Source organism: Ahaetulla prasina, chromosome 10 (assembly GCF_028640845.1).
Source record: "Ahaetulla prasina isolate Xishuangbanna chromosome 10, ASM2864084v1, whole genome shotgun sequence".
Lineage (NCBI taxonomy): Eukaryota > Metazoa > Chordata > Lepidosauria > Squamata > Colubridae > Ahaetulla > Ahaetulla prasina.
Window position 1 is genome coordinate 17,462,245 of NC_080548.1, and position 26,830 is coordinate 17,489,074.

At 44.3% G+C, this 26,830-nt stretch overlaps 1 protein-coding gene across 2 annotated transcripts in view; it reads right to left on the reverse strand.

Annotated features, from left to right (window-relative positions):
• ASAP3 (ArfGAP with SH3 domain, ankyrin repeat and PH domain 3) overlaps window positions 1-26,830 on the reverse strand; it is a 119,843-nt gene that overhangs the window by 17,091 nt on the left and 75,922 nt on the right. The window contains exons 7-21 of one of the 2 annotated variants that reach the window (XM_058196335.1): window positions 26,365-26,450; window positions 24,240-24,315; window positions 21,532-21,618; window positions 17,789-17,898; window positions 17,191-17,260; window positions 15,301-15,388; window positions 11,951-11,999; window positions 10,512-10,699; window positions 8,317-8,450; window positions 5,022-5,116; window positions 4,250-4,430; window positions 2,968-3,053; window positions 1,759-1,874; window positions 1,048-1,115; window positions 283-390 (exon numbers count right to left, since the gene is read on the reverse strand). In XM_058196335.1, the coding sequence (XP_058052318.1) occupies window positions 283-390; window positions 1,048-1,115; window positions 1,759-1,874; window positions 2,968-3,053; window positions 4,250-4,430; window positions 5,022-5,116; window positions 8,317-8,450; window positions 10,512-10,699; window positions 11,951-11,999; window positions 15,301-15,388; window positions 17,191-17,260; window positions 17,789-17,898; window positions 21,532-21,618; window positions 24,240-24,315; window positions 26,365-26,450 (1,542 nt within the window). The remainder of the gene's footprint in view (window positions 1-282; window positions 391-1,047; window positions 1,116-1,758; window positions 1,875-2,967; window positions 3,054-4,249; window positions 4,431-5,021; window positions 5,117-8,316; window positions 8,451-10,511; window positions 10,700-11,950; window positions 12,000-15,300; window positions 15,389-17,190; window positions 17,261-17,788; window positions 17,899-21,531; window positions 21,619-24,239; window positions 24,316-26,364; window positions 26,451-26,830) is intronic. The other variant, XM_058196336.1, reaches the window with a different exon arrangement.

Sequence of the window (26,830 nt, forward strand, 5' to 3'; positions counted from 1 at the left end):
CTTTTAGAAAATGGATTAATTCAATCACCAGTTTAGGATCATTGGGGGAATGTAGCCAAGGTTTTGAAGACCCCTATAAAATCCTTCCTTGTACACCTTAAGGTCAACTAATCTTTCGGTGTTCCATTTCATAGCCAACTAGGGGAAGCTGAAGGAAGGTATAGACAAAGCTTTAATATCACTGCCATGTTTCTTGATAGAAAGGCAAACTGACACAGGACTGTACCACCTGGAACATTATATGACAGGACACAACAACAAATGGAATTGCTATCCCAGCACCTTTTCATCCAGCTCGTCTTCACTGTCATACGAGAACTCCTGAGAAGTTTCCCAGTCGTAGTCCACGTGCATCTGCATAGCCAATTTCCCAGCCTGGGCCTGCTCCAGCTAACACAAAAGGATAAAAAGAACATCCTTGGTCAGTTCAACATCTAAGAGCTTCTCCTATTCCTTCAAAGGTTATGATGTCCTTCTCTAGGCTGACACCGTGCCTGTCACGCAGAGAGAATCCTCTGCCTTAGACAGCAGTCTGAGAAAAGCTCACCTCCCTTTTGGAGCTCCCATCCAGGGTCTGATTCCCCCCAAATCTTGTTCTAACAAGGTAATGGCCTTCAGAATGGTTGCTCTCTCCAACATCTCAGTCTACGTACTCCTCAAACTGAGACCTTCCTGCTATAGAAAAGTTGTCAATACAGCTTGGCCAGTGATGGGCTGCTGCCGGTCTAACAACCGGTTGGGTGATCGCGTGCTTTGCGTGCTTGCACAGTTGTACAAATACTAACCTTCTGTGTTACCACTTGGGAGTAACACAGCTGAGGTGTGGCAATCGTCGGAGAGAACTGGTTCACTCCCAGCTGATCATCGGAGCTACTGGTTCACCCGAATCGGTCCGTACCAGTAGAATCCCACCCCTGAGCCTGGCTGATCAAGAAGGATGATCTTCTTGATCAACCCTGATCAAGAAGGATGGCCATTGTGAAGTAACATTATCTGGGAAGCACAATTCTCCCACCTACAGTCTAAGGCCCCCTTACCTCCACCTACCAAGTCTTTGCACTCAGCATTCTTGAATCTTCTTGCCATGTCTAGAGGCGTTTCACCAGCTGCATTTACTGGAGGAGAACCAAAAGGACACATCAATCTGAATCCGGAGATTTTCAAACAATGTGCTACGCACAAACAGCGAGGACGGGTGCACCATCATTTTGTATGGCGTGTGGATACTTGCACCGCATAGGGATAATCACATAAAGCTTATTATCTATTTTAATGGAAATAGGATGGTATGACATTCATCAAAGCCCAGTCACCCAACCTTCCTGCACCAAATTATTCACCTAATCAAAGAAAGCATTTCTTTTTAAAGAATCCCCAAACTTTTCCGTGGAAAAAGCTTTTCTGAATCCAAGATGTTGCCAAAGGATGATATTCTCAGCCAGCCATTGACAGGAACTGACCAGACAGCTATATTTTATTTTTATTCCACTACTGGCAATGGGCTCCAGTATTCTATCATGCTGAGAACAGGAGGCAGGTTGGGGGTCATAAAACTAGCTTGACACATATCCTCCAAGAAAGCAAGAATAAACAAGAAGCTCAAGAGGAAAATGTATGAGGGTTGTTTCCAGCCATCTGGCCACCCAAGGTGGTTGCTTCATTCTGCCTTATGGTAGCATCGGCTACAGACTCCCTTGCAGTAAGACTCTGAAGTTACCAATCCTTCTCCCTCCATTTCCAACCAGGTGGGCATCCTACCTGCCTTTGTAGAAGCTTTCCCTTTCAGTAACAACTTGATGCAATTGGGCTGATTATATTGGACTCCGTAATGTAAGGCTGTGTTCCCATCCGCAGTGGGTCGGTCCAGATTTCCCCTAAGTACAGATAGATAGCAAAGTGGCAAATTTCAAGTCTGTTTGTTTTTTAATCAGTAAAGCATGGAAAACCTCAGTTCTTAAAAAGGACATAAGACACATGCTTTCAATTTGCACAACCGCACAAGGGACACATTTGTACTTCCAAAGTGACCTGCAAACAGCAACACAGCTTTGTTTGAACAGCCAACCCCTTTTCTCCCCGGTTCTGCCAGTGCAATCTTCCCAATAAATATTACAATTTATACTTCTAAAGATTGCAAATAAATTTGCAGATGGGTTGAGGGGATGAGAAGGAATTAAAATGGGCAGCATCTATTGCAAACTGCGTCAGAAGTCTAAATAAGTCGAGATGCTTGCTGCTTTGAAAGCATTTATTTTATTTTTATTTATTTATTTGTCAATCATATATAAGATAACAGGTAAAAGTATAAACATAATTTGGATATACATGAAAAGAGTAAATAAAAAAGAATATTAGGACAGGGGCGTTAGGTACACAGGTGCACTTATGCACGCCCTTTACAGACCTCTTAGGAATGGGGTGAGGTCAACAGTAGACAGTTTAAGCTTAAAGTTCTGGGGGTTTGGGGAAGAAACCACAGTCTCAGGTAGTGCATTCCACGCATTGACCACTCTGTTGCTGAAGTCGTATTTTCTACTATCGAGTTTGGAACGGTTTACCTTGAGTTTGTATCTATTATTTGCTTGCGTATTGTTGTGGTTGAAGCTGAAGTAGTCATTGACAGGCAGGACATTGTGGTAGATAATTTTATGTACTATGCTTAGGTCAGACCGAAGTCGGCGTAGTTCTAAATTGTCTAAGCCCAAAATGTGGAGTCTGGTGGCATAAGGTATTTTATTGTGGGTAGAGGAGTGGAGGACTCTTCTTGTGAAATATCTCTGGACTCTCTCAATTGTATTTATGTTCGATATGCAGTGCGGGTTCTAGACAGATGAGCTATATTCAAGGCTAGTGAGTTTCATTCTTACTCTCCCCTCAACACAAATCTAACCATACCAGGAGTAGAAGAAGACTTCCCAGAAGAGGCCCCGGAATCCAGTAACAAAGGTCCTTCATACTAAAACTTACCCATTCTGAATAATGAAATCCACCAATGGAAGGGAAGTTTTGTTGGCATAGCGTACTGCCCAATGCAAGGCTGGTTCACCTTGTTCCTATTAGAAGAAGAAGAAGCAACATTTTGCAAAACTTTTTTATGATAGAAGTCAAATAAAAATTAAAATTAAAAAATGAACCACAAAGACATCTGAATTACATTACACCAAGCAATAGCAAAAGCACTTAGACTTATATACTGCTCCATAGTGTTTTACAACACTCTCTGGGCAGTTGACAATATCAGCATATTGCTCCCAACAATCTGGGTCCTCATTTTACCGATCCTGGAAGGATGGAAGGCTTAGTCAACCTTGAGCCAGGGCTGAAATGCTCCCGGTTCGGACTGGATCACCTGATCGGAGGGTGGTTCGGAGTAGCAAAAATCCCTGCCCATCCCATGCCCAGCTGAGCCGCACAATCATCAGAGGGTTGTTTTTTTTACTTTTAAAAGCATTTTTCTTTGGCTAAAAAAATGCTTTTAAACGTAGAAAAAAAAAAGCCTCTGATGATCGTGCAGCTTAGCTGCGATCATCTGAACCTTTTAAAAGCATTTTTTTACAGCCTCTTCCGCCAAAGAGGTTGTAGAAAAAATGCTTTTAAAGGGTTCTGGCGATCAAGCAACTCAGCTGGGATCGTTAGAACCCTTTAAAAGCATTTTTTCTATAACCTCTTCGGCCGAAGAGGTTGTAAACAAAATGCTTTTAAAAGGCTCCTCTGGCGATCCCAGCTGAGTTGCCTGATCATCAGAGGCTTTTAAAAGCATTTTTTCTGCAACCTCTTCAGCCGAAGAGGTTGAAGAAAAAATGCTTTTAAAAGAAAAAAAAGTTGGCCATGCCCACCCAATCACATTACCCCCACCACCACCAAGCGACACCCACAGAACCGGTAGTAACAAATTTTACATTTCACCCCAGCCTTGAGCCCATCAGGATCAAACTCCAGACTGTGGGCAGAGTTAGTCTGCAATACTGCACTTTAACCATCGAGCCACCACCAGGGCTCCTTAATATCCTAAGTTATATTAAAGGATGCCTCATAGGTGTCAGATGTGGGCTTCCATTATAAGAGATTCAACCTATAATTGTTAATTCTTTTGTCAAGAATACCTATGCCACGGTAGCCATTAGCAAGCTAAAACCACAAAATATATATTTTTTTGACAACAGCCATTATTATATAACAGAAGGTCATTCTCAAAGTAGCCACGTTTTTGCCAACTTCTGTTTCTTGGGGCTCACTTTGTCCTACTTACCTGACCTTCAGGACTGATGAGAGGTTTGGACAGATCGTGGCCTTCAGCAAAAGCCTGGAGCAGTGCCAAGAGATCCCTGCTTCGGATAGCTTCCCAGACTCGGTAAGGATCTTCTTTGGTAGCTTTATGGACATACTTGCGTTCCATATACTTAGCCATGATGAATTCCTTCCTGGTATTCCTGCATTTGGGAAGAGAAAAAGTTCTCCAAAAGTGATTTTTTTAAAAAAGACCTTAGAGCAGGGGTGAGGAAGGAGGGCCCTTTTATGATTTCTGGACTTCCGACTTCCAGAATTGCAAAATATCATTGCAAAAAAGGCATTAAGAGTTGTCAATCTTATTTTGCAAAGTTTTCTCTCTCGGAACGCTATACCCCAAACTAGGGCATATAAAACCTTTGCCAGACCTATACTTGAATACTGCTCACCTGCCTGGAACCCTCACTGTATTTCAGACATCAATACATTAGAGAAGGTCCAGAGATATTTTACTAGAAGAATACTCAAATCTTCTGCTGGAAATACAATTCCCTATACCACCAGGCTTGAAATTTTAGGTCTGGATAGCCTCGAACTACGCCGTCTACGTTCCGACCTATGCAGGGTCATGGGGGGGGGCCTGCAAATCACGTGGGGGTCAGAGCTGGCTCCATTTGAGTAATTGCCGGAATGTTATTCCTAATAAATGACTCGATTTCTTTTGAAACTTGGCTCAAGGCTCATGAATTAATTAGGACATCTTTCAGAAACTTCACAATAGCCGTATCACTCACATATCGCTGCTCGAGGAAGGTTTGGGGCTGTTCTGCATTGGCAAGGTGGCTTCCATGATGTCATTAAACTTGGCGTTTCCAATGCTGACTGCCAGCTGTGAGTGAGACAAGAACCACTGCGTCACTGGCAGGAAGGGCAACCATCATATCATATCAAGAGCATCCACAAGCTATGTTGGACTAGCCAGTAAGGTAAAAATGAAGGCAAGAGGGTTGAGAAAGAAAACTTGACGTGCTATTTTCTACCCATCTCCCTTTACTAACTAAATGAGTCTGTAATCTGCACCTCTATAACTGTCTGGTTTGGTTCTGCAACCCAACCAGACAGACACAGAGGATAATTAGAACTGCAGAAAAAACAATTATTACCAACCTGCCTTCCATTGAGGACCTGTATACTGCACGAGTCAAAAAGAGGGCTGTGAAAATATTTACAGACTCCTCGTATCCTGGACATAAACTGTTTCAACTCCTACCCTCAAACCCATGCTATAAAGCACTGCACACCGGAACAATTAAACACAAGTACAGTATTTTCCCAAACACATCACCCTGCTAAACAAAGAATTCCCTCAACAATAGTTCACTTAGTGAACTATTCACTAAGTCTGCATTACTATTATTGTTAGTCTTCTCATCGTTCCTATCACCCATCTCCTCCCACTTATGACTGCATGACTGTAACTTTGTTGCTTGTACCCTTACGATTTATATTGATATTGTTTCCTAGTACAATTTGATTGCTTATTTGTACCCTATGACTATCATCAAGTGTTGTACCTAATGATTCTTGATGAATGTATCTTTTCATGTACACTGAGAGCCTATGCACCAAAGACAAATTCCTTGTATGTCCAATCACACTTGGCCAATAAAAAATTCTATTCTATTCTATTCTATTCTATTCTATGATTATCATTAAGTGTTGTACCTTATGATTCTTGATGAATGTATCTTTTCATGTACACTGAGAGCATATGCACCAAAGACAAATTCCTTGTGTGTCCAATCACACTTGGCCAATAAAAAATTCTATTCTATTCTATTCTATTCTATTCTATTCTATTCTACTCTATTCTATTCTATTCTATTCTATTCTATTATTATCATTAAGTGTTGTACCTTATGATTCTTGATGAACGTATCTTTTCTTTTATGTACACTAAGAGCTTATTCCTTGTGTGTCCAATCACACTTGGCCAATAAAAAAATTCTATTCTATTCTATTCTATTCTATTCTATGACTATCATTAAGTGTTGTACCTTATGATTCTTGATGAAGGCATCTTTTCTTTTCATGTACACTGAGAGCATATGCCCCAAAGACAAATTCCTTGTGTGTCCAATCACACTTGGCCAGTAAAGATTCTATTCTATTCTATTCTATTCTATTCTATTCTATTCTATTCTATTCTATTCTATTCTATTCTAATTCTATTCTATGCCAGTGCCAGTGCCAGTGCCTGTGCCTGTGCCTGTGCCTGTGCCTGTGCCTGTGCCTGTGCCTGTGCCTATTCTATTCTATTCTATTCTATTCTATTCTATTCTATTCTATTCTATTCTATTCTATTCTATTCTATTCTATATAAAGTTTGGCTAGTGTGCAAAATAGAAGAATATCATTATTACGGTTTGTCACACAGTCTGCCAGATTGGATTTGGCATTTTTGTCTGCCTTTCGAGTTCTTCCCAAGGACTTGGGATAGGTTATTATTATGGTCTCTTCTTGCACTGTCAGCCAGATGTTCAGACTGGATTTGGCATGTTGGTCTATGTGTCGATTTCTTTCCAAGGACCTGGGGCAGGCAGAGGTGGATGCTTGATAATGTCACAGGTATCATCGCAGGATATTAGCTATTCCAAGTAAAGCCACCTTAAATTATCATCATCATGGTTAGCCTGCATAGTCAGCCGGATATTTAGACTGGATTTGGTATTTTGTCCACCTGTTATTATTATTTCGGACTTTTCTCGGGAGGTCAAAGTGAGATAAGCTGGCTTGAAAGAGGGTGACCAGTTCAAAGCCAGTTTCCATGGTTGAGGAGCCTTCTATCGCTTGCTTTAGTTCAAGGCTTTACTGCTACACCACCCCGTCTCTCATCACGAATATTCCACTCAACTCCGCTAGTTTTAAAACCTGTTCTCAACTTTATAAATAGGTCTCTAACCTCTGCAAGAAGACGTCTACAATGAAACGCCTGCAAGAAAATAACCAAGCTTAGAGAGCACCAAGTACCCTCCTATCTGGTCTCTGCTAGATGTGGCTTTCTCACAATGTACCAATGAGTTTAAAGGTTCCCCTCGCACATATGTGCTAGTTGTTCCTGACTCTAGGGGGCGGTGTTCATCTCCGTTTCAAAGCCGAAGAGCCAGCGCTGTCCGAAGACGTCTCCATGGTCACATGGCTGGCATGACTCAACGCCAAAGGCACACGGAACGCTGTTACCTTCCCACCAAAGGTGGTCCCTATTTTTCTACTTGCATTTTTTTTACGTGCTTTCGAACTGCTAGGTTGGCAGAAGCCGGGACAAGTAAACGGGAGCTCACTCCATTATGTGGCACTAGGGATTCGAACCTCTGAACTACCGACCTTCTGATCAACAAGCTCAGCGTTTTAGCCACTGAGCCACTGCATCCCCCCCACCAGTAAGTTTAGGATGCCCCAAAACCTGGTGGTGAAGAAGCCCCTTTGGCCCTAACATGAAAAAGAAGACGCTGGAGTCAAAGAATAGCAGAAAGGACATGTTTGCTCTAACCTGAGAGTGTTGTGCCTCGCCCGCCCTTCTCTCCGCAGCCGGGCCCCTCCCATCTCCTGCTATCTCAGCCAGAGACTGATAGTGAAGAAGAATGGCCTGGCATGCCTCCAGCCCCCAGCCCTGGCACCATGCCCGGACAGACTGAGCAAACAAACCTCCCTCCTATAGCATGTGAGCATGAAGCCAGCCACGAGCTAGAATTGCCGGCAGCTGAGCAGGAAGACGAAAAGTGGACAGATCCCTGCTTCCAGAGAATGGAGAGGCAACGTCTGCAAAAGGAAGGGAGGGGCAGGCCTGGATAAGTGCTGAGTCGTGGAGCCACACCCCATGGCCTATATAAAGGATCTGCTTTTTGGCATTCCTTGACTCAGGCAAAGTCTCATCTGGTTGCTGAAGTCACACCTTGGATTCCTGCCTGCCCTGAGAACTCTGACAGGAATTTGGCAAAGCTGCAGAGGCTTCGTGGCCACGCTTGATACAGACTTCCCAGACCCGGCCGTCAGAGGAGGAGTGGGACACGACAGAGAGTTAGCACTTACCAACAATTCCGACGTGCTGAGCACATCTAGGGTCAAAGATTGGATGCGGGAATAGTGCACCCCTAATTCACGGTGAATCCCTGAGCATTCGATACATGTCAAGATTCCAAGGTTGGTGGAGAGCCAGGTGGGATCTGCAAGATAGCAACCCAGGGAGAAGCTTTAACATACATACCATGACAGGTCCTTCCCCAACTCATTCTACTCATTCTGCAAACAGACCTTTCTTGCCCAGCTCAATGAAAGACAAAACATGCCCCAGTTCTTGACTGCAGATGGGATGCTCTTCACGGCCTACAGAGACGTTCTGAAATTCGTACTCAGGGCCATTAAGCCGGCTGCAACAGTTGCAGTCTGGCATGCTCTTCGTCTGGATTCTACAGTTGTGCCATTTTCCATTCTCTCTTCCCTGCCCTTCACTAGACTGAGCATTTCTGCCTACTGATTTCCGAGTGTTTCGTGAATCAAATCGCATTAGGCCAGGGGTATCAAACTTGATTTCATGGAGGGCCACATCAGGGTTGTGTTTGACCTTGGAGAGGAGGCGGGGGGGGGGCATGGCCAGCATGATGTCACTCATGTTGGGGGGGCGCCTGTGGCGGCCCAAATACTCAGCCAGCGAAAAGGAGCTCCCAAGGTCTGTTTTTGGCTGCGTCGGCCTCCTGCAACCCTCTGCCAGCGGAAACAGAGCCTGGGAGGGCCACGTGTGCCTTCCCAAGCTCCATTTTTGCTGGCAGAGACACCGCGGTCCTTCCATGTTTCCAGGGTGGCCCACGGGCTAGATATAAGCATCACATAGGCTGGATCCGGCCCGCAGGCCTTGAGTTTGAAACCCCTGCATTAGGTGGGAAAGTTCATCCTGCTCGCTCGATCCAATTCAATCTCAATCAGTGTCCCCTAAATCAGGGTTCCCCGACCCCCAGGCCATGGGGCTTTGCTTGTTTGCATGGCATGCCAGCAACCAGGGTGTACAAACAAGCAAAGCCCCATCCACGGGATGCAGGCAGCACACAAAACCACATCCCCTCCAGTCCACGCAAAAACCTTTCTCCATGGAACTGGTCCCTGGTACCTGAAAGGTTGGAGGCCACTGCCCTCAATGTATAGGCAGTCCTTGACTTGCAACCATTCATTTAGTGACCATTCAAAGATACAATGACACTGAAAAAAGGGACTTATGATCGGTTTTCCCCACTTATGAAGATTGCAGCATTCCCCACGTTCATGTGACCAAAATTCGGGCACTTGCCAACTGACATGTGTTTATGACAGTGGCACAGTCATGCGATCACCATTTGTAATCTCCCCAGCTGGCTTGCGATAAGTAGGCAGTGGGGGAAGCCGGGTTTACTTAATGGCCGCACGACTCACTTAACAATGGAAGTGATTCACTTAACAACTCTGAGGGAAAAAGGTATAAAATAGGGCACAACTCCACTTCACTTAGCAATGGAAATTTGGGGCTTGATCTGTGGTGAGATGCAGCCGGTTTGCACCGGTTCGGCTGTATCGGTTGTTAAATTCATATCCACCGCCTGCTATCAAAGTGGGGTGCTGTGCTGCGCGGCAATGGAGAAACAGGCAACGGAGTGGCCGGCACAAGGGAAGGAGAAGGCCGCTTTCCTTCTTTCTTCTCCCTGTTCCTCCTCCTTCCCTCGCGCTGGCCACTCCGTTGCCTGTTTCTCCATTGCAGCACAGCACCCAGGATCCACTTTGATAGTGGGGGGAGGGATAGCGGGGGGAGGGTTAACAACCGGTTTGCCCAGGTTTAGGTTGGCCATCACGGGAGGCTCATCCCGCATGTGCGGCGGAGCTGGAGGATGGTGATGGACCAAGGCATCCCATGACAACCAACCTGACCATGGGCGAACTGGTTGTTAAATTATTTGAATATCACCACTGGGCTCAATTGAGGTCGTAAGTCAAGGACTACTTCTAAGTGCTTGAGCACATGGGAGCCCTTGCATGAAAAAGCTGCTGAAACCAGGGGTGAAATTCAGCTGGTTCTATCCGGCTTGGGCAAACCGGTAGCAGCGGCGGGAGGCTCCGCCCACCAGCCCGGACATCATCATGTCTCATTTTTGACCCTCTGCGCATACGCAGAAGGCGCTGTGCATTCGTGGAGGAGGCGCACACGCTCACATTTGCAAACCGGTAGCGAAGGTAAGTGTATTTCACCCCTGGCTGAAACCTACCTGGGGCTCCACAATCACAGCACCATCGATTTCCTGGCATGTTTTTCACTTCATCGATGATGAGCTTGGTGAGTTCTTGCAATCCGCTGTCAGCCACGCTTCCAGATGAAGACACGGAGCCTCCGGGGTCCCCCTTGAAAGCATTGCTAAGCGCTTCGTCCTTACTGTTCTGGAGCACCGACACCCACCTGGGGGAATGGGAGAAAGCATCAACCAGCAAGCAACCGATTGAACGAAGGAATTCAGCATATAGGATGTTGACGGTTTAATCCAAAGGCCAGAATTCACTATTAAAACTTTTTTATTAGTTTATCAAAGTATAAATGACAAAGTAAAAAAAACATGGAAAAGTAAGAAGAGAGGAAGGGAAAAAGAGGGGGGTGATATAGTATAATGGGAGAAAAAAGGAAAAAAAGGCGCCCAATTTCCGAGTCTCTTTGGGACAGTCAAAGGTAACAACATTAAAACTACAATGTTTTGCTTTTACACAGCTATATGTACAAACCCTTTCTATAACAATAAGCCTTTCTAATTTACAAAAAAAAGATTCAAAGTTTCATATATTTTTTTCTCATTGCAAACAAAAAATCCGGAAGCGATTTCAAACTAGAGACAAAATCAAATATAATCTCTTATTTGGATAAAAGAAACATTTTAACCATCTCAGCTTCCCTTCCTATGGGGAATAATATATCATTCATTCCAAGATCCTTCTCACAGCTATTGCTATATAAGCCTGTTGGATAAACTCCTCTAGCTGCTAATGTCTGTGCTAGATTACTCGTACTCCACCTTTACAGGAGCCTCTGCTATTGATAATCCCTTCCTGCAGCAACTTTATCAAGATGTTTCACGTCTCCATCTGCCTTCACTACCCTCTTGCTTGCTCAATGAGTCTGCAAATTTGGCAGAAAGGAACCGTTGATTCTCTTTTAGCATCCAGGTCTGAATTTATTACACAAATATAATACAGGTAGTCCTCGAGTTACGACCACAACTGAGCCCAAAATTCATGTGGCTAAGTGGAACGTTTGCTAAGTGAATTTTGCCCTATTTTACGACTTTTCTTGCCACAGTTGTTAAGTGGGTTTCCTTGTCAGAAGGTTGCCAAAGCCAATCGCATGACCCTGGGACACTGCAACCGTCATAAGTGTGAGTCAGTTGCCAAGCGCCTGAATTTTGATCATGTGACCATGGAAATGCTGCAACCAGTTGTAAGTGTGAAAAGCGGTCATAAGTCACCTTTTTCAGTGCTGTTGTAACTTTGAACGGTCACTAAATGAACCGTTGTAAGTCAAAGACTACCTGTAGACATAAATAAAGTAGAGGACCTAAGGCATTCTGCCCTAATCCAAACTTCACTCCTCCAGTAATATGTCTTAAGTTCATGGTTTTCCTGTACAAAATGCAACAGGAAATAGAGAAACCCTCAAACTTACACTATACAGTCTTGCTCTTCTTCGGCTTGGAAGTGATATGTTCTATTGTCTGCAAAAGAAAAAAGAAAGAAAGAAATAATAAGAGAATCCCTTGAAGATAAGAAATGGATAAGTAACAGTGGTGGCAGTTTATAAAAAAACAAAACCCTAATGTTTATCGTTAGTGGGAGAAGCTGGAGAGAGTGCAGAGATAACATAATGAAAACAAATATTAGCTACGCAAGGAAGGCCTCTGGTGGCTCAGCAGACTAAGTCTGTCTGTTATTAACACAGCTGCTTGCAATTACTGCAGGTTCAAGCCCCACCAGGCCCAAGGTTGACTCAGCCTTTCATCCTTTATAAGGTAGGTAAAATGAGGACCCAGATTGTTGGGGGCAATAAAGTTGACTTTGTATATAATATACAAATGGATGAAGACTATTGCTTAACACAGTGTAAGCCACCCTGAGTCTTTGGAGAAGGGCGGGATATAAATTCAAATTAAAAAAAAGTTTGTACTGTTATTTTCAGCTTTTTCTACACACACACACACAGAGTGGTGCATGGGTGTTAGCCATGTCCTCTTCCCCAACTGCAACTGCATCCAGCCCAAAATTATATTGTAAAAATTCAACAGCAAAATTGAATTATTATTTTGGGTAACATTATTTTGTATATGCCTTAAATAAGAATGATTATAGGACTGGGAGAGATCTCCACGGATCAAAAACCCTTGCTTATTTATCCTAAAATATTTCTGAATCATGCATCAAATCGAAATTTTGGAAATTTTGTCTCTGAATTTCAGTAATGCCATTTTAGGCTCGCCTAGGCATGGTCCGAAACCTTGTCCAAGGGATTCATACCTGGTAGAAAAATTAACTATATCCGGACAGGGGCTTATTAATACAACAGGGTTCCCTGTGACACTCTATAGACTTTGAGGAAGCAGAACATAAAGACTGTTGTCATTATTTTATGTTTGATGTTGAAAAAAGTTCTTGAGAAGACCATAGACAGCCAAAAAAACCCAAATAAACCATAGAACAATCCAGAATTGTATCTCAAGGCATAATTAACTGGGCTTCAATATAATAATTATATAAATGTTTATCATGTTTTGGACACATGAAGACCTAACTCTCTGCAGCAGTCCATAAAGCTAAGAAAAGTGGAAGGAAAAAGAAGGCATGAACAACCAGCAGCAGGTGGATGGATTCAATTGAATCAATGATGAGGTCACCCTTGGAAAAAGGGGGGGGGGAAATCTATCTACATGATTGCTAAGAGTTAACACCAACATAACATAACATAACATAACATAACATAACATAACATAACATAACATAACATAACATAACATAACATAACATAACATAACATAACATAACATAACATAACATAACATAACAGAGTTGGAAGGGACCTTGGAGGTCTTCTAGTCCAACCCCCTGCCCAGGCAGGAAACTCTACACCATTTCAGACAAATGGCTATCCAATATTTTCTTTAAAATTTCTAGTGTTGGAGCATTCACAACTTCTGCAGGCAAGCTGTTCCACTTATTGATTGTTCTAACTGTCAGGAAATTTCTCCTTAGTTCTAAGTTGCTTCTTTCCTTGATCAATTTCCACCCATTGCTTCTTGTTCTATCCTCAGGTGCTTTGGAGAACAGTTTTACTCCCTCTTCTTTGTGGCAACCCCTGAGATATTGGAAGACTGCTATCATGTCCCCCTTAGTCCTTCTTTTCATTAAACTAGACATACCGAGCTCCTGCAACCGTTCTTCATATGTTTTAGCCTCCAGTCCCCTAATCATCACATAAGGGTGTGTAACTATTATAATCATATCAAACAGGAGCCTTTGAACTGAAGAGTCAAAAGACATTGTACTGACTCTATTGTTCGCCCATGACTTAACTGAAGGATGGAGCAAATTCTTATCAAATGTTCACAAATAGGAATAATTAACATGTCCCGTAAGGCAGAATGTTATCAAAAACAAAGTTCTACATCTCAAGAAAGCATATAATGTGTTATGCACTGCAGGTGTCTCCAAAAGAGGCAAGATGATGGATGGTAGCATGTTTGAAGTTATGTTCCTTTTGTGCATGGGTCAACACATGTACCAAAGAGTGGATCTTAACTCTGTCTCATCCATAAACTTGCTTCTTTTTGAAATGTTCTTCTTGGAAATGTTGATAGTTAGATAAGTTGTAAGCTAAGAATGGGTTGGCAGTGCAATGCAACTGCAAAAAAAAAGGGGGGGAGGTGATTTTAGGCACTATTAACAGCGCCCTAGTTTTCAAGTCATGAGAATTAATTATTCCACTAGTCCCAGGGGTGTCAAATTCAATTTCATTGAGGGACACATCAGGGCTGGGGTTAACCTTGGGGGGCTGGGTGGGCGTAGCCGACTGGATGGGTGTGGCCAACTGGGTGGGCATGGCCAGCCTCATGCCATTCCCCAAACTGCTGGCATGTTTCCTCTTCGCACTGGGTAGACTGGGCCGAAGCTACACTGGCCCAATCTTTCCTCCTTGCACTGGGTAGACCAGGCTGAAGCTATATTGGTCTGATCTTTCCTCTTGGCACTGGGTAGATCAGGACAGCCCCGCGGGTCAGATCCGACCACATCATGGGCCGAATTTGGCCCACGGACCTTGAGTTTGACACCCCTGCACTAGTCAGACACACAGAGCAAAATTCATGAGCAGTGCAGAGTTACTCCTACGTAGAGACTTGCATAACATAGAGACCTGGAGAAGACTCTTTCCTAGTCCCTTGGATTGCAAGACGATCAAACCGGTCAGTCCTAGAGGAGATCAACCCTGACTGCTCTTTAGAAGGCCAGATCCTGAAGATGAAACTCAAATACTTTGGCCATCTAATGAGAAGGAAGGACTCACTGGAGAAGAGCCGAATGCTGGGAAAGATTGAGGGCAAAAGAAGAAGGGGACGGCAGAGAATGAGGTGGCTGGATGGAGTCACTGAAGCAGTTGGTGTGAGCTTAAATAGACTCCAGAGGATGGTAGAGGACAGGAGGCCTGGAGGAACGTTATCCACGGGGTCACAATGGTTCGGACACAACTTCATAACTAACAGCAACAGAGACTTGCATATGTTTCACTGTAGAAAAAAACCCACAACTCTACATTTCGTAGCTATGATGAGTGGGCAGTGATGATAACAATTTCTTTTCACTTTAATCTAGTTCTCACTGCTTCAAGTAACTATCTCCAACCAATTTTAAACTTAACATGAAAGAAATGTGAGGAAAAGCATTTTGTCCTCAGCTAATCCGGCGCAAGGTATTTAAAGAGGACAGCACAGCCCAAGTAGTGTACATACTACAGATAAAATGTTTACTTACGTGTCACAAGATCAAAGGATTTCTTATCCTCTGGATGCGGCCTCACTTGGCAGGTCAAGAGATTTAACTTTACTGGAGGACGGTTTATCTGTTCAAGAGAAGTTGGGATAATGAACCGGAATCTCCGACAAATACAAATATTACAGGTAGTCCTCAACTTACAACCTCAGCTGAAGCCAAAATTTCTGTTGCTAAGCGAGACACTTGTTCAGTGAATTTTGCTCCATTTCATGGCCTTCCTTGCCATAGTTGTTAAGTGAATCACTGCAGTCGTTAATTTAGTAACACGGTTGTTAAGTGAATCTGGCTTCCCCATTGACTTTGCTTGTCAGACGGTCACGAAAGTGGATCACGTGACTCCGGGACACTTCAACCGTCATAAATACGAGTCAGTTGACAAGTGTCTAGATTTTGACCATGTGACCATGGGGGATGCTGCAACAGTCGTAAGTGTGAAAAACGGTCATAGGTGACTTTTTTCAATGCCGTTGTAACCTCGAGCAGTCACTATATGGACTGTTGTAATTCAAGGATTACCTATATTTCCTAATTCTTTCATCACGTTCTCAGATTGAGTAATAATAGAGAAATATTACTGATAAATCAAATTACTGACATTTTCTCTCATTCTGCATTACAGGTATTTATTTGCTGTGCAGCGCAGAAGAACGCAACCGGATGTAAAGCAGATGATATAATCTGATTAAGACTGAAAGTTGAAAAAGCCTGGAATTATGCGGAAATTCACCAGATTTCTCCACAAATTAGTTTCTTAAGACCTGCCTGTAAAATTTGCTGTCATGTAGGAATCTCAGTGGATTTGTGTGCAATTTACGAGGTTTTTTAAATAGCCACCTGTATTTTTCTATTCCACTTTTTATTCCATTTCTCTATAAATTTTACACGCTCACTTTCAATATTCATGAATGGCTGATTTCCCCGCCCTAAAAGTTTTGTAGCCAAGGCAAGATAGTCAACGTTGTTCCTTTGTCACCATCTCTGCAGGGAAATCTACTTTGCAGGGACCCAGCCTTTCAGTGTCGAAGACAGCCATGATGAATTACATCTTTAAATCATGTGAGAAGACCTGGGGCTTACCAGAGCAGCACATACTACAAAAAATAGTACCTTGCACTCTCCTTGGAAAGCACAATCAAATAACATACTGGACTTCTTCCATGCCATTCCGATTGGCTAAGGTTCAGGCAATAGGTTTAATCAGGTCAGTATAAACAGAGGTGTGCAAAGATCCTCAATCCGGGAACAGAAAGTTCTGGAGAATTCTAGAATGTTCTGTTTATTTCCAGAACACACTAGAACCTCTTTCAGAACTATGCTGTGCTGGGGATGATCTGTGGAATATCCAGAAGGAAATGGAATTTCCATCTGGACAATAGCAATAGCACTTAGATTCATATACTGCTTCACAGTGCTTTCCAGCCCTCTCTAAGCGGTTTACACAGTCAGCCTATTGCTCCCAACAATCTGGGTCCTCATTTTACTGACCCCGGAAGGATGGAAGGCTGAGTCAACCTTGAGCCTGGTGAGATTTGAACTGTCGAATTGCAGGCAGCCGGCAGGCAGCAGAAGTAGCCTGCAGGACTCCACTCTAACCACTGCGCCACTGTGGCTCAAGCCTATCAGCTATGTTCATACAAAGCATTTTGCTCTATTAGTTCTTTTGTCCAGTCTTAGCACCTTCTTTGTATCCATCCTGCTCAGTTAATGCGTGGTTCGATGTACTGTGCAAAACCAAAACATGGACAACATCAGAACCAGGTTAAGCATATGAAGAGACTACTTTGAACATTCCCCCAATGGAGTAGCAACACAAAGCAATTTTAATGTGGAATTTTTCAGCGAAGGAATTCCTCCCTCTATGCCACTTACTGTGCTGTGAGAAATAGTGAGACATCCGTATTTCACCCCACACTTTCTCTTCTGCCACACCTTCCGAATTCTAGGAAAAGCAAAGAGGAAGGACAATATGAACACAATATTGAGAATTAGCCTGTGTCAGAGTTACACATTAGCCTGTGTTATTGTAGATCCGGGGTTGCCACCCTTTGGTAGCAGTGCATCCATGGGTAGGCTGCTGGGGGTTCGCAGGGGTTCGGGAGAACCTCTAGTAAGATTTTGTGCAGTTCGGAAAACCCCCAAATCCCATTCCTGGCTGGCCTTGCTCATCCTGCCCCTCCCAGGGCTCCCCACGCGGCCCGTTTTGGATGCAGGTAAGTGCAGGGTATGCACAGAGGCTTGGGGAGGGCAAAAAATGGGCCTCCCGGAAGTTCAGGAAGGCCGGAAATGGGCCTGTTTCGAGCCTCCAGAGGGCCTCCGGAGCCTGGAGAGGCTATTTTCGCCCTCCCGGAGGCTCAAGGAAAGCCTCCGGAGCCCGGGGAGGGCAAAAGCGATCCCTCCCCGCTGTGGTGCTTTTGAAAGGTACTTATTTCCACCCACCCCACCCTGTGATGCAGCACAAAGCACTTACCCGTCACTTTTCTTATATAAGAAGCCAGACTTCTCAGTCCCGTATTGTTTATTGCCTTGATGCTGATGGATGCTGTACCCACTGCCAGAATTCTTTCTATTGAGGTTCTCCTGAATGCAAGAGAAATAAATTATGGGTTATGGGTGCTCTGGCAAGATGGCTGCCAGTGGCTCGCAAATAGCAAGATGGTAAACAGCCCTGGTTTACCATCTTGCTATTTTCTCAGGGGTGGCCTGCTGGGGGCTCACAGGGGTTCGGGAGAACCTCTAGCTAAGATTCTGTGCAGTTTGGAGAACCCCCAAATCCCATATCTGGCTGGCCCCACTCACCCCTGCCAGGAGTCCTCACACAGCCTGTTTTGGATGCAGGTAAGTGCAGGGCACGCGTGGAGGCTCGGGGAGGGTGAAAAATGGGCCTACCAGAAGTTTGGGAAGGCCGGAAATGGCCCATAGAGGGCCTCCAGAGTCTGGGGGAGGCCGTTTTTGTCCTCCCGGAGGCTTGAGGAAAGCCTCCGGAGCCCAGGGAGGGCAAAAACGTCCCCCACCCCTCAACCATGGTGCAGGAGGCCAACTAGGCCACGCCCACCATGGCCACGTCCAACAAGCAACTGGGCAGAGAACCCCTTGCTAAAATTTTTGAAGCCCACCCCTGTATTTGCCCCATCCTTTAGCCCAGTGTTTCTCAACATTAACAACTTTTAAGATTTCTAGACTTCAACTCCCAGAATTCCCCGGGCTAGTGTGCTGTCTGGAGAATTCTAGGAGTTGGAAGTCCATAAATCTTAAAAGTTGATAGGGTTGAAAAATACTGCTTTAACCTCACCTTCATAAATGCTCTCAATTATTCTGGCTTCTTGCTATCCATTATGGAATGTCAGGTACTCCAAAAACCCTTGGGATATATACAGTACGCAATTACTTATTTAATTGTCAAATTTATATGGCTGCTCGTCCGATGAAAAAGTGATTTTGGGTGACTTATAATAAATTTTTAAAAAACAAATATATAAGAACTTTTTTAAAAAATTAAAAACAAAAGGCCAAGAGAAAACAGGAGATCTTAATAACAATGGAGTCACCTCACAGACCATCTCACTGGTCCCCTGGAGATCCCAAGCCGGATGGCATAACCAGGTTTTGAGGGACTTCCAAGAATATCAGCAAGGATGGAGCCAACCTCACTTCAGGGGCAGAGGGATGACCCTTAAGGCAAACACCACAACAGAGCAGGCCTATCTTGTGGAACCCACCAAATGTAGCCTCCTAGAGTGCCCCACGTCTGATGGGATGGACTGATATAATTAGGGAGAAGAGTCCCTCAAATAACAGAGCCCACCCCATGAAGGTCCCAACCAGCACTTTGATTTGATCCTGGGAACATTTCTTTTGTTTATTTTCAGGGCAAAAGTTTTTATTTTTCCATAATAATTCCCACAATTTGACCAGTGTACAATACAATCACTTATCCAACAATCGATCCTATACTCAAATTATACTCAATCAGGGCTGCTCGACCGCCACTCCCTCCCTTAATCCTTTCTACCCTTCTCATCCTTCTTCTTTTGTTTATTTTCTAAGAAAGCTAATAGAACTTATTTTGAGTCCAAGTGGCCTCCTTCTAGATAAAAAATAAAGCTGGAAGTTGGCAAATAACGTCCTTTATTTTTTTTAAAAAAAAAATACATGTATTTTTAAACCATCTCTAACATGCCATGGGGCTAAGAGCTGGTAGGGACCAAGACAGAAGTCCGTACATCTATTGGTACCCACCAGGTGCCACTCAACAGTTCCTAGGGTATTTCATGGCATCTCATGATGCTGCTACTGTTTAAAATCCTTTTTGAAACTATCTGATGGCTTCCTTCCACACACTGGCAAGCCAAAGCAAGCTATTAAAATCCAATCTGCCAGACTGACCTGTTTGAGCTGAAAAAAGATAGCAAATTAAAAATATTCTTGGAAAGGCTTGCAGCCTGTTAATTAGTGTTGTTGAAAGAGCATATAAATCAGGAGTGATGGGGGAGCAGTTGGATTCCAAACAATCTAAAAACGTGGTTTTTTTTTCAAACTTGGCGTGGGCTTCAATTCCCAGAATTCTCTAGCCAGCTGAGTTCTTTGCTGAGCTGCCGGAGGAATGCTGGGAGTTGAAGTCCAGACATCTTAAAGTTGCCAAGTTTGAAAAATATTTAAGCTAAAAGAGAGATCAGCAACTTTTCAGCAACTAATCAACACACTTAACTTTCTGCTGTGTAGACCAGCACTTACCGTATTTTTCAGAGTATAAGACACACCGTTTTCCCCCCAAAAAGAGGGTGAAAATCTGGGTGTGTCTTATACTCCAAATGTAGTCCCGCCCAGCTTCCCAAACGGAGGTTTCAGAGGCTGAAAAAAGCATCAGAAACGAAGCTTCAGAAAAGAAGAACCCAAACAGAGTTTTAGAGGATTTTTTTCTGAAACTGTTTTGGAGGCTTTCAGAGGCAGGAAAAAATGTTTTTTCCTGAAACGGAGTTTCAGAAATTTCAGAGGCAGAAAAAAAAAGGCAAAAAAAAAAAAAAAAGGCAAGACACAGAGCTCACAACCAAGGAACCTGTGGCTAAAATTCACCTCTGGGAACAGCTGATTGGGGGTATTCCAGAGGCGGATCCACCTGCCAATCAGCTTTTTTCTTATTTTCCTCCCCAAAAACTAAGGTGCGTCTTATACTCTGAAAAATACTGTAAATGTTGAAAGGAAGGATACGGGAAATTACTTTGTTTTTTAGCTATTGTATTACATCCTTTTCTTTAGTCATATATATCCACAAACGTCACATATATCCAACCGCTCCTGCGTTCAGGTAGTCCTCAGCTTACGACCACAATTGAGCCCAAAATATCTGTTGCTAAGCGAGACAGTAGCTATGCGGGTTGCCCCATTTTGCAACCTTTCTTGCCACTATTTTGAAGTGAACCGCTGCAGTTATTGAATTAGCAAGACAGTTATTAAGTGAATCTGGATTTCCCATTGACTTTGCTTATTGGAAGGTCACAAAAGGTGGATCACATGATCCCAGGGCACTGCAAACATCATAAATATGAACCAGTTGATAAGCATCCAAAATTTGATCACGTGACCTTGGGGTGTGTGTGCTGCAACAGTCGATAAATGTGAAAAACGGTCGTAAGTTCCTTTTTTCAGTGCTATTGTAACTTTGAATGGTCACTGAACAACCTTGGTTGTAAGTTGAGGACTACCTGGGTAGGTGTTTGCACATCATCATCTCCATTTAATGACCCCATAATCCCTTGTGGGGTGGAGTCTGGGCAACTGAATGGAGCTAGCAGAGTGTTTTAATGGCCGGATGCCCTTCCAGTCACCAATGCAGAGTTTTGTTCAGCAGATATATCCCGTATGCCCAGAGAGAGAAATATCTGCCTCTACCTAGGATCAAACTCACAGCCTCCTGATCGTGAGGCGAGAGCTCCACCTCTAGGCCACTGCACCACTCTGTTTGCACATACAGGGAGCCAAAAAATAGGCAATGCAATCAAACTGCAGCTAAATGCACTCTGATTTGATAGAATACATGAATATATACAGTGCAATGCCCAGACAGTCCTTCAAAATGTGTGAACAAACTTTTGCGAAAAAGCAAATCATTGCATCCATTGTAATTTGTCATAGACCCCTGGGAATCCCTGATTAAGCCCACACACCCTCATTTCACCCTCTCCCCACCTTCCCAAAGGACCCTTGAAGCTTTACCCCTTTGTTCTCCAGCTGCAGGATCCCTCGGAGGGAATCACGGATCTGAGTGAGCTGTTTTACCTCTTCTTCCTTAGCCTGACGAAGCTAAAATAAGATCAGAAATTGCTAAGGACAAGCAAGTTGGAGCTATCCTATCGCTCTAACACAGGGGTCTCAGGCCTTAGAAGGGCCCAACTTACTTTAATATAGGCTCAGTCCATTTGAGGGAACAGAAACTCGTTTGCAGGACAGAAAATAGTAAGATTTCTTCCTAATTTCCTCTATGGAAACCTAGAGATTTTTATGCAAGCAGCACCATCTACACAGATGTGTAGATTAAATCACTGTTTCCCCCCCTCGTGTCCTTTTCCCCAGATTCTCATCGCTGCCAGCCACCATCCTTAATTCCTCAGAATGAAAAGTCAGGTAGAGAGAACTGTTCATCGTCCAGGTCTCCTTCTGTTCGAGGAAACAAAAATTGCTCTGGGGTTTTATTTCAAAAGAGAAAAAAAAAAACAATCCCAAAGCAATTATCCTGCGGGAATACAGGATGGGGCTTGTTTAGTGGCAATTTCGGCAAGGGAATCGTGTGGCTCTCCTGCTTTCTAATGAAGAGTCTTTCCTCCCCAACATTCGTGCAGTCTTTTTGGCTTGGAGGAAATCCCAAGAGGAGACAGGAGGCAGGAGAACACTTCCGTTGTACTTTTGGAGTTGCAATGCCCCTTTTAAAAGAAAAGCGTCTTGCCTTCGGGGGGGAAAAAATCCCTGGATAATTTCTTGTTCTCCAGACAAAAATGCAGAGAAATCATCTGCACAAGCGTCTCCACTGGGTACCTTAGCAGAGGATTTCAAGAACTCCTTTGCAGTCAGCTGAACCTAGAAGAGTACCATATTTTTTGGAGTATAAGATGCACCTTTTTCCCCCAAAAAAGAGGGTGAAAATCTGGGTGCGTCTTATACTCCGAATGCAGCCCCGCCCAGCTTCTCAAACGGAGGTTTCAGAGGCTGGAAAAAAAGCATCAGAAACGGAGCTTCAGAAAAAAAGCCCCCAAATAGAGCTTCAGAGGCTTTTTTTCTGAAGCTCTGTTTCGGAGGCTTTCAGAAGCAGAAAAAAGTTTTTTCTGAAATAGAGTTTCAGAGACAGAAAAAAAAAGCAATAAAAAAAGCAAGGCACAGAGCTCACAACCAAGGAATCTGTTGCTAAAATTCACCTCAGGGAACAGCTGATTGGGGGTATTCCGGGAGGCCAATCCACCTGCCAATCAGCTTTTTTCTTATTTTCCTCCCCCAAAACTAAGGTGCGCCTTATACTCCGGTGCGTCTTATACTCCGGAAAATATGGTATTTCTCAGTCTTGGCAAGTTGAAGATGCATGGACTTCTCACATTCAAGGGACAGGCGGAAAAGGACAGACACTAAGTTCTGAAGTGGGATTTGAAAGAAAGCAAAGGCTACGCTTTGCAGAGGGAAAGTACCATGCATGGAGAGGAAACCCAGAAGAGAAATGAAAGGGTGAGCATGGTATTGAATGGGTCAGGTTAAGCACGGGGAAAAAAATATGCAGGTAGTCCTGGACTTATGACCACAGTTGACCCCAACTTTTCCGTTGCTAAGCAAGACAATTGTTAAAGGAGTTTTGCCCTACTTTATAGCAATAGCACTTAGACTTACGTATATACCACTTTATAGTGCTTTACAGCCCTGTCTAAGCGGTTTACATAGTCAGCTTATTGCTCCCAACAATCTGGGTCCTCCTTTTACCGACCTCGGAAGGATGGAAGGCTGAGTCAACCTTGAGCCCGGTGAGATTCGAACTGCCAAATTGCAGGCAGTCGGCAGTCAGCAGAAGTAGCCTGCAGTACTGCACGCTAACCACTGCGCCACCACGGCTCATAATAAAGAATAAAGATTCAGCTGGAGTCACACATCAGATGAAGCCCAATTTAAATCAATAACATGCTTCATGTGATACGAGTGTAACCACTAAGTTAGTAAACCAATTGTTAAGTGAATAGCAATAGCACTTAGACTTATATACCGCTTCACAGTGCTTTCCAGCCCTCTCTAAGCGGTTTACACAGTCAGTTTATTGCTCCCAACAATCTGGGTCCTCATTTTACCCACCTCGGAAGGATGGAAGTCTGAGTCAACCTTGAGCCTGGTGAGATTTGAACTGCCAAATTGCAGGCAGCCGGCAGGCAGCAGAAGGAGCCTGCAGTTTCCCACCAAGTTGTTAAGTGAATCACTTCAGTTAGTAACAGGGTTACTACATTCCAGTAGAGAGACGTTCCTGGAGGATGGGGTCCAGCACAAATCCGAAAGCTCAGAAGACTACAGCTCTGGTTCCGGTGACTGACCCAGATTAAATCCTAGTAACAAGGTTGTTAAAGTAAATATGGCTTCCCCATTGACTTTGCTTGTCAGAAAAGGTAATCACATGACCCTGGGCTATTGCAACCATCATACATACAAGCCAGTGGCCAAGGTCCAAATTTTGATCATGTGACCACAGGGAATGCTGCAATAGTCGTGTGAAAAACGGGTCATAAGTCACTTTTTTTCAGCGCCACTGTAACTTCGAACAGTCACTAAACGAATGGTTGTAAGTCAAGGACTACCTGGGCTCACTGAAGAACCCAATCCTTTTCCTAGCTAGGAAAGCAATCCTTGTAAATCCAGAGCTGAAAATTAGTTCACAGCCCTGTGGAAATCCAGTGACAACTTACTGCATGTAAGGAGGCGGCTAGTTTTTCGATGAATGGGTAGAGGTTCTGAGATGCCTTCCAGCCATCTTGGAAGAAACTGGAAACATTTTGAAATCAGTGGAGAAATATTGAAAAGCCAAGGATAGGGAAGAAAAAGAAAAAAAAACAGGGAGAGGTTAGCTCAATTTGCTGCCACAGAATAGCAATAGCAATAGCACTTAAGCCTTACATACAGTTTCACAGTGCTTTACAGCCCTCTCTAAGCGGTTTACAGAGTCAGCTTCTTGCCCCTAACAATCTGGGTCCTCATTTTACCCACCTCAGAAGGATGGAAGGCTGAGTCAACCTTGAGCCTGGTGAGATTCGAACTGCCAAACTGCAGTCAGCCGGCAGTTAGCAGGAGCCTGTAGTACTGCACTCTAACCACTGCGCCACCATAGCTCCAGGTGTTTGACCACATGTGAAACAGACATGTTTCAACTTCTACCCTTAGAACTGTTGTGTCTTGTCCGCTCTCACCGCAGCCGGGGTCTGCTTATCTGCTCCCGAACACGGAGGAATGTATGCCTCCCGGCCCCAGTCCTGGCTCCATGCCCAGACAAGCTGAAGAGGAGGGGGCACCTCCCGGTCCCAGCCCTGGCTCCATGCCCAAGCAGGCTGCAGAGGAGGGAGCATCCCCCGGCCCCAGCCCTGGCTCCATGCCCAGGCAAACGGAGCAGCTAGACGCCTCCCCCTCCTCCACAGCATGTGAGCCTGAGGAAAGTTTACTTCCAACAGCTGATTGGAGTGACCCTCGCATCAGAAGATTGGATAGGCGGAGGCGACAGAAGGAAGGGAGGGGCAGGCCTTAATGAGTGCTGAGTCATGGAGCCACACCCCATGGCCTATATAAAGGATCTGCTTTCTGGCAGTCTCTGAGTCAGGCAAAGTCGAACTTATCTTGCTGAAGTCACTTACTGGTCTCCTGCCTGCTCTGAGGACTTTGCTAGGACTTTGGGCAGAGCTGCAGAGGCAAGCCTGATTCGGATTTCCCTGACCCGGCCCTCAGCGGAGGAGTGGGACACAACAAGAACACTGCTACAGAGTAATGGCTCCCAACCTTTTGGTCACCAGGAATCGGTTCCACAGAGAGAAGCTTTTCCGTGGACCGGAGGAGACGTGGATTTTCATGCCACTGCATCCCATGGATGGGGCTTTGCTTTCTTGCGCGGCCTGGTTTTTAGCCTGCTGTGGCCCTGTACCTGTTTATGGACCAGGGGTTGGGGACCCCCTGCTATAGAGCATTACATGTCAAAACAGCCAGACACAAAGACAGTTCTCCCTCCCCCACCTCCCCACATGCCATCACTCTGCCGAACGCCTAATTCCTACAACACTGTCATGCCTAAGGATATCTAACCACAAAGTAGGGCTGTATTGCTATTATCCTTTCTTATCTTTTTCAACGTCTCATCTTTCTAACTACCTTCTCCTATTGGTATCTTATAATTTATAATTTGTTGTTTGCACCTTACGATTGTATCTTATAATTTATGATCGATGACTTATCACTTTGTTGTTTGCATGGATGCCGAGAGTTTATGCACCGGAGACAAATTCTTTGTGTATTCAATCACACTTTTGCCAATAAAGAATATTCCTATTCCTTGAAACGGGCTCAAGGACTTGAGCTCTGCTCAAGAAGCCCACCCAAAGGAGTAATGCTGACACGCCATCATAAACTGCAGACCCAACGCTGTAGCAAACTCAGAGGTGGGTTTCAGCAGGTTCTGACCAGTTCTGGAGAACTGGTAGTGGAAATTTTGAGTAGTTTGGAGAACCGGTAGTAAAAATTCTGACTGGTCCCGCCCCCATCTATTCTCTGCTTCCCAAGTCCCAGCTGATCTGGAGGAAATGGGGATTTTGCAGTAACATTCCCCTGGAGTGGGGACGGAATGGAGATTTTACAGTATCCTTCCCCTGGAGTCGGGTGGTAATGGAGATTTTGCAGTAACCTTTCCCTGGATTGGGGAGGGAATGGATTTTACAGTATCCTTCCCCTGCCACGCCCACCAAGGCACACCCACCAAGCCATGCTACGCCCACCAAGCCACATCCACAGAACCAGTAGTAACATTTTTTGAAACCTACCACCGAGCGAACTTACTTATGTTGCGCATGATAAAACTTGATGAGGCTCTGCAGAAAATCTGGCCCTTGCTTCGTTTGGCATTCGTTGGCTTTCAGAAGATACTGGGCAAGAAAAAAAGGAGATGAGAACAACAGGTTACGGTCTAACGATAACAGCTTTTTCAAAATGTCAATACTTTTATTAGTAAAAGAGATACCGTATGAGCCAACCTATTTGTTTGCTTATTTACCCTCTTAGTTAGAACATAGAATAATAGGATTAGAAGGGACCTTGAAGGTCTTCTAGTCCAGCCCCCTGCTCAAGTGGACAAATGGCTGTCCAGTCTTTTCTTGAGAACCTCCAATGATGGAGGCAAGGCGTTCCACTAATTGTCCTCACTGTCAGGAAATTTCTCCTCAGTTCTAGCTTGGATCTCCCTTTCATGATCTTCCACTCAGTACTTCTTGTCCTGTCCTCAGGTGTTTTGGAGAATAGATTGACC